The 7,038-nt window shown below is 66.0% G+C and overlaps 2 protein-coding genes across 2 annotated transcripts in view; one reads left to right on the top strand and one right to left on the bottom strand.

The window, feature by feature from the left end:
• Nucleotides 1–2,303, top strand: part of MYO1G (myosin IG) — a 42,348-nt gene extending 40,045 nt beyond the window's left edge. The window contains exon 22 of the mRNA XM_019508009.1: nt 1,711–2,303. Within this exon, the coding sequence (XP_019363554.1) occupies nt 1,711–1,867 (157 nt within the window). The 3' untranslated portion in view covers nt 1,868–2,303. The remainder of the gene's footprint in view (nt 1–1,710) is intronic.
• Nucleotides 2,304–6,107: 3,804 nt separating this feature from the next.
• LOC109291144 (cyclin-dependent kinase 5 activator 1-like) lies at nt 6,108–7,038 on the bottom strand. Its single transcript, XM_019508007.1, has one exon. It carries the CDS (start codon nt 7,012–7,014, stop codon nt 6,133–6,135), a length of 882 nt encoding a protein of 293 aa, XP_019363552.1. The 5' UTR covers nt 7,015–7,038; the 3' UTR covers nt 6,108–6,132.

Here is a 7,038-nt window from a genome sequence, read left to right as displayed (position 1 = left end):
CAGCACCTGGGCAGGGGGCAAGGACTGGCATCACCCTCAGTCGGCAAGGAGGGTCTCCAGGCCCCTCTCCGGCAGGCCCCTGCCCCTTTAGACACTGCCGTCAGCTGTGCACACTCAGCCTGGGCTCCCTTTGTGGACCCTTGATAGGCCCCAGAGGGGGACGGGGTGGTCTGAGCCAGCAGCGCCCCCACATCTGGCTGGGATTCCTGAACCCCTCCTTGGCACAGCCCCCGGGGTTCCCTCCGGCCTCGGCCCCCCGACTTGCTGGGTGAAAAGCCTGGCACCAGCCTTCCTGGGACACGCATGGTTGTCAGGCTGTAGCGTGTCGTGGGAACACAGTTGTCAGGCTGACTGGATGGTGCTGTTAGGGTGCAGGATGGGTGTGCAATGCACTCCTGCAGGCTGTGTGTGCACGCTGTTGTCAAGCTGTAGCACCGAGCAGGGCCTACTGTGGTTGGGGCGCAGCACACAGTGGGGAGCTCGGGGTGAGGTATCAGGCTGTGGTCAGGGTGTAACGTGGAGCGGAGCACGCTGGTTGATCCCGGAAGTGCAGACTGGTGCATGCCTGGGGCCTCCGTGGATCCCAAGCATGCTGACTGGTGCTTAGGGGTCCCCACTGGGTTTGGGGGATGCGACCTCCCCCTACCCCACAGGAGGGGACGCAGCCCCGTGGCCGGCAGGAGGCAGCTCCGGCCAGGCATGGCCCCATACACCCGCCGCCCTGCCCCACTTCTCAGCTGTCTCCCTACCTGGGAGCTGGTTGCCAGGCAATGGCAAGAGAGCTCGTTAATTGCTGAGATTCAGTAACGAGCATGGGGATGGAGAAGGGGTGGGCGAGCAAAGACAATGTGTGGCCTGGGGGCAGAGTGGGCCAGGGCAGGCAGCACAGAGGCCACGTGCCCCTCCATGGCTCCCTGCCCACCACTGGGGGGGTCAGCCCTGCTCCCTGGCCTGGCACAGTGGGGACCCCCCGAGGGCTCATCTGCCCCTGGAGGGGGGAGGAAACTGAGGCACAGGGAGTCACTGCTTGGATAAAAATGGGTCTCCCCCCGGCAGATATCCCAGTGTCCCTCCATGGAGTGGGTGGTCACCCCGGGAAGCCTGTCCAGGGGGCACGCAATAAGTGACTCCACAGCCAGCTAGAGCCAGCCTGGGGATGCACGCGGTGTGCAAACTTGCATGGCAGAGCCCCACAACATCGGAGGACATTGGCCTTCCCGCGCCTTCCTCCCTGCCCTGGAAGACAGGCACCAAGATGCGTGGAGCTGGGGGCCAGCCCCTGAACCGCTCTGTGCCTCAGTTTCCCCCAGCTGTAGCTCCCTGAAGGTGGTGCCAGGCTAAGCGAACCCGAGGGGGGACAGCGCGATCTGGCCCAGCAGCAATGGGGTTAACCCACCACGGCCGAATCAGCCTCCCCAATTAACAGGCAACAGGAGTGAAGCCGCCACCTCCGCCCCTGGAGCAGATGGGCAGCCGCCTCCGCCGCTGCCTGGAATAGCAGCTCCCCGGGCCGGATCCTGCCAAGCCTGGAGTCACAGACCTCTGGGTTTGGCAGGGGCAAGGCAGCGAGGCTGGGCACCCCCCTTCGCAGCCCATCCCCGGGACCCCAGAAGCAAAGCCCCAGGGGTGTGAGACTTTGGCCCCTGGCTGCTTTCCCGTCGCGGCCTGCAGCCGGCTCCAGGCTGGCGCTGACCCGTGCTCTCCCCCCAGGACCAGGCGGGAGCTGGAGGTGCGCGTGTCCGACTGCATCCAGATAAGCCTGCGGGGCAAGAAGAGGCTGGTGGCCGTGGAGACGCGCCCCGAGGCCGCCATGCCCGACTTCGGCAAGAGCCGCAATGGCTTCGTGCTCTACTGGCCGCAGAGCTGAGATCAGGGGGCTTGGGGGCCTGCCTAGCCCTGGCCCAGAGGGTGGAAGGAGCTGATGTCACCCCTCCACCCAGCCAAGGCTACGTCTGGGCCAGGAGGGCCCCACAAGCTGCCCGGCCCTGCCCAGAAGCCCCCAGGACCCGCGCTGGCTCCCCACTTGGAGGAGAGGCCCGACCACCCCGGCCCTTGAGGAGCCAGACAGCCATCGGCTGGCAGAGCCGGCTCCAGCCCCGCGCCCCTCCCTGCCGGCTTCGCACCTTCTTGCCCTCTGCCCTGACCTGCTGGCTGCCCCCGGTGCCCCTGTCACCCTCCAAAGAGGGACAGCCCAGACCCTGCTTGCATTGCTGCCAGGGCTGGAGCTCCCCTCCGCCTCCTTACAGGATGAATGCTCCAGTGCCACACGTTCAGATCAGAGAGGAGCCCAGCCTGGGCACCTGGCAGGCTGCTCCGGGACCCCTTGTAAATAAACCAGAGCCCTGCAGTCACCAGATGAGGCTGGCATCATCTCACAGGCTGGCCAGGGGGACCCCCCTCCCGGGCACAGCTCAGGCCTAGCTAAGGACGTGCTGAGATCTGCAATCCCTGCACAGGGGACAGGAACAGGCCCAGCTTCTGGCCTGCCACAAGCCAGGGGTCATGCATGGTGCTGCTGCACACTACTGGGGCTGCGCTGGTCCACCCCAGAGCTGGCTGCATTTCCACCGTGGGGGCTCCTGGGTGTCAGGTTTCTCTGGTGCTTATGGGGGGTCTTAGACTCCAGGGGAGGGGGGCAAGCACGAGCTGCTCCCATTGTGCCTGGGCCTTGTCCCATCCTCTTCCCAGCTTGTCACCCTGTCCCAACTGCTGCCACACATGGCTCATGGCAGCACTGGGGAAGTCTCTTTGCCTGGGACATGCGGGGAGGCAAGGGGCTAAGCCAGCTGGTACCAGCAGCACCTTCCCGTAAGGCCCAGGCAGGGAGCAGCTTTGAACAGCACAGAGCCACTGGCTAATGAGCTCCCACTGGCCCTGCAGGTCCCATTCCCTGCAGGGGCGGCTGCCTGGGGGCGCATTTCCCCCTAGTCCCCATCTGCTCTCACTCCAGGCTCAAGTCCTGGTATTGGGCAGGAAGGCTGGGAAGGACAGGGCCCTGGCACACGGTGCCTGGGGCTCTAGGGAGCTCTGTGCACATGCGTGTGCAGCGCAGCCCATGTCCAAGGGGGTCCTGCTTCAATCCAGTGAGGTGGGGTCCGGTGGAAAGACCCACCTGGGTGATCAACTTCACTTGTAAAGGACTGGAGGTGGGAACTGTTCGTCAATGTGTGCGTGCACATGCACTGGTACACACGTGCCTGTGTGCACATGCATGTATATGCTTGCACATGTATATGCACGTCTGTGCTTGCACACACAGGCGCATGCATACGTACCCATGCTTACAGACAAACCTACGCGCATACACCTGCGTGCTCACAAACACGCTGTGGACTCCCAGGCACACGCGTGTCCAGCCTCACACGGCCCATCCCGCCTTTATCCCCCCACAGAGAGACACTCGGCTCCTTTGTAAAAGGGGCTGCGCTGCTCTCCCAGCTGCCCCAACCCCAGCCTGGGAGTGCGGCTCGGTCGCCATGACCCGTGGCCACGTGTTCCCCTCACTGGGCACGGGCAGCCCCTCTGAGCACCGGGAGGGGGAGCAGGGGGCACCCCTGCTCCCCCTCCAACAGGCTGGGCCCATGCCTGAGCCTACCAAAGAGTCAGATGCTCATCTCCAGGCCCCGACGTGGCAGGCGAGGGAGACAGGCCAGCCCTCCAGGAGCCCCCAGCACCACCAGCTCCAGCCCGCAAGGACTCCAGTGCCCAGGAGGAAGTTTTCCCATTTTATTTTGCATAAAGTGCCACAGTCATCAGCAGGAAACGACTCTGCCCGCTGCACGGTGTGGACCCTCCTGGCCCCGGCACGGCACAGCTAGGAAGGGAAGGCAGTTTTGCCCAGACCCCGGGCAGCGAGGGGCTTTCCGGCACCCGCTGTGTCCTTCCTTCTGGCCCCGCGACACAGCCGGGGGACCCCTCACCTGCTCCCACGGGGCTCTGGCCCGAGTCACGGCAGCAGTCACAGGCAGGGGGGTGGCTTGGCTCCCAGGGGGCTATCAGCTGTCCCGAATCCCCCCCTCTCCGGGGATGGGCAGAAGCAGGAACCGCCGGCCCCACAGAAGGAAATTAAAAACCAGCCAGAGTCCAGTTCGGCCAACGCAGCATCCAGGCGGGCCTGAGGCTGTCCCTCCTGGGGCAGCGGAGGAGGAGACACACAACCGGAGGGAGACACGGGGGAGTCCGTGTCTCCGTGCTGGCAGAGCATACGGTGCTCTTCACGCGGCAGCGGGGGCGGCGGCTGAGCTGGCCGCGGCTGGAGAGATTGCCACCCACGGTCCCGATTCTGGGCAAGGAGGGAGGTGGAAAGGCAGGAGCGTCGCCCGCCGTGCCACGACGGCGACATGAGCTGCCCAGTACCACCCTGCCGCTCCAGCCCAGGCGCAACACGTGGTTCTCCATGCACGCAGCCAGTGCCGGGAAGCGCCTGCTCGATCGGACCCCCGGGCCCTTTCCCGCTGGGCTCGGACCTTTTCTAGTGGAGCCGACGTGTGTCAAGCACCGACTCTACCCCCGAAAGGGGTTGCCGCAAGCCCTGCCGCCTCCTGACGTGCTACATTCAGAGATCTACGTGCCAGACTCGGTAGCCATAAACCAATTTCGGGCCCCCCGGCTTGCTTGGGAGGGCCCAGCTCCAGCGATACCTCTGTGCAAGGCTTTGCCTCATGCCCTGGCAGCTTGTTGCCAGAGAAAGCCTCTCCCCCAGTGTCCGAAAGTGGCTGGAGGTACGTGGAGCCCAGCGTGGGGGAGTGAAGGCAGCTCAACTCCCCTGTCGCCGCCTTGCAGAGCAGGCCAGGCCCACGCAGCTCCTGGGTTTTGCTGGGCCTGGCGAGGAGGACCGCCAGCCTCCCCTCTAAATAGCAGCAGGGGATTTGTCCAGCTGTGTCCTGACAGAGGCAGAGCCTGTGGGGTTGGGGACACGGGCCGGGAGGGGGGCTCTGTCTTCCCCAGGACCCCTCGGTGCTCAGCCCCCGGTAGCCCGGGACCATCGGTGTCCACTCTTGTAGGACAGGGTGGTTGCAACTCGTCCCTGCCTGCAGGGAGCTGCCCCCACAGCAGAGCACCAGGATGGGGGTTGCTTGAAGAGGGGGGCTCCCATTCCTCCTCTTTGCTGGGCATCTCCAGCTCGGGGGTCTGCCCGGAGCAAGGTTCGGTGCCCGCTGGGATGGCGCGGGAGCAGTGGAGCCCAACAAGGCTGTCGGGGTATTTCTTGCTCTGGAGTCTGGGGGCTGCTCCCAGCACAGAGTGGGGTCTCCCAGCAGCCACAACTCTTCCCCCACCACCCTCTGGGATGTCTGTAGCCCCCTCCCAGTGATAACAGTCAGGCAGCGCCCAAATAACCCTCACGTCCGCTCCAGGATGAGCACCTGCAGGGGCCCAAGACCCCAGCCCGGCTCCCAAACCTGCCCACTGTGTGCAGCCTGGCTCCGGGTTCAGCTCCGGAGCTCAGCCCCGCACAGCTGGCGCACCTAGCCCAGCAACAGGCCGGTACAGGGGACTGGAGAGAGGCTGGGGCTGGGGCTGGGGCAGCAGTGTGCACAGAGGGGGTGCATGTGTGCGTGTGCATGGGGGGAGCTGCATGGGTGTGTGCATGGAAGGGAGGCTGTGGGTGTGTGCACGCAAGGGTCTGTGTGCCTGTATGCAGGGCTGTGTGTGTGGAGGGGATGCGTGCGCGTGCGTGCAAGGGTATGTGTGTGTGCATGTATGTGTGTAAAAGGGGCATGCAGAGGGGGTTCACATGTGTGCTCATGGAGTGCATGTGTGCACAGGGGTGTGGGCGTGTGCTCGCGGGGATCTGTGTGTGCATGCATGTGTGTGCAGGAGGGGGACGCATGTGTGATTTCACCGAAGGGGTGCGTGTGTGCGTACATGTGCAGACAAGCGTGTGTGGAGGGGGATGCGCGTGGGTGCGCGTGAGGGGTTTGTGCGTGTGTGTGTACATACGTGTGCGCACACACCACCCTCCCCAGGACTCGCCCCCCACGGGGACGCACTCAGGAGAGCGCTGCAGGAGAGGGGGCAGCTGCCGCGCCCACGGGCCGCCTCCCCACCGGCCCCCCAGCACCAGCCCAGGGCACGGGGCCAGGCTCAGCACCAGCTCCATGCCCGGGACGCGGGTTGGGGCGGAGGCACCAGTCACCTGTCAAGGATCGGGGCCAGGTCGTGGCGGGCGGTGCCCTCGCTCTTGAGGTCGGCGAAGACCTGGGTGAAGTAGCGGGGGTCAGCGTTGATGCGCAGCATGCGGGCGCTGGTGGCGTGGATGATGCGCAGGCAGCGGTCCCAAAAGGCGTCCTTGCCCGCCTCCACGAGGAAGGGCTTGAGCGGGTAGGAGATCTCGTGGCCCATGTAGGAGTACGCCAGGTAGAGGCAGGTGAGCAGGGCGGCCTGCAGGTCACGCTCGCTGGCCACGGCGTCGCCGTCGATGGCCTCACGGCACAGCAGGTACACGAACACCACATTGGCTGGCGTCACAAAGGCCTGGTCCTGCCAGCCCTGCAGCAGCAGCGCCCGGTCCACGCTGCGCAGCCACAGCCCCGGCTCCGCCGCCGACAGGTGCTTGAGGCGGTAGCAGCGCCGGCACAGGAAGGCTCCCAGGCACTTGAGCAGCTCGCTGGTGGATGCCTGCACCACCACGCGGCGTGGTGACGAGCCCGGGGCCGCCCCGGAGATGGCGGGCACGCGCTGCGCGCTGAGGGGCGCCGGGGACTGCCCGTCCGCGGCAGAGCCGGCAAGGTTGGCGCAGGACAGCGACTTCTGGGCGTTGTGGTGGTTGAGCTGGGCCACGTCCTGGGCGCCACGGGGGTCGTGGGCCTTGCCTCGCCCGCTCCTCTTCTTGGTGGAGGCCACCAGGCGCTTCCAGGTCAAGGCCGGCAGCAGCATGGAGGGACGCTTGAGGCTGCGGTCCGCCTTGGACCCGCCGCCCTTGGCGCTGGGGTAGTGGGCGAGGGAGCCAGCGGCGCCGTCGTCGTACAGGCCGGCTTGGCGGGAGCCGGGCGACAGCGACAGCACCGTGCCCATGCTGGGGGGTGCAGGGGAGTAGCG

This window comes from Gavialis gangeticus, unplaced genomic scaffold, assembly GCF_001723915.1.
Source record: "Gavialis gangeticus isolate Ggan-Ray unplaced genomic scaffold, GavGan_comp1, whole genome shotgun sequence".
NCBI classification, from domain to species: domain Eukaryota; kingdom Metazoa; phylum Chordata; order Crocodylia; family Gavialidae; genus Gavialis; species Gavialis gangeticus.
The sequence above is the reverse complement of the archived record's forward strand: the minus strand, read 5'-3'. Positions and strand labels throughout refer to the sequence as shown.

Bases quoted from the DNA above. Each gene is read 5' to 3' on its own strand.
- LOC109291144 (XM_019508007.1), bottom strand. From the start codon at position 7,014: ATGGGCACGGTGCTGTCGCTGTCGCCCGGCTCCCGCCAAGCCGGCCTG.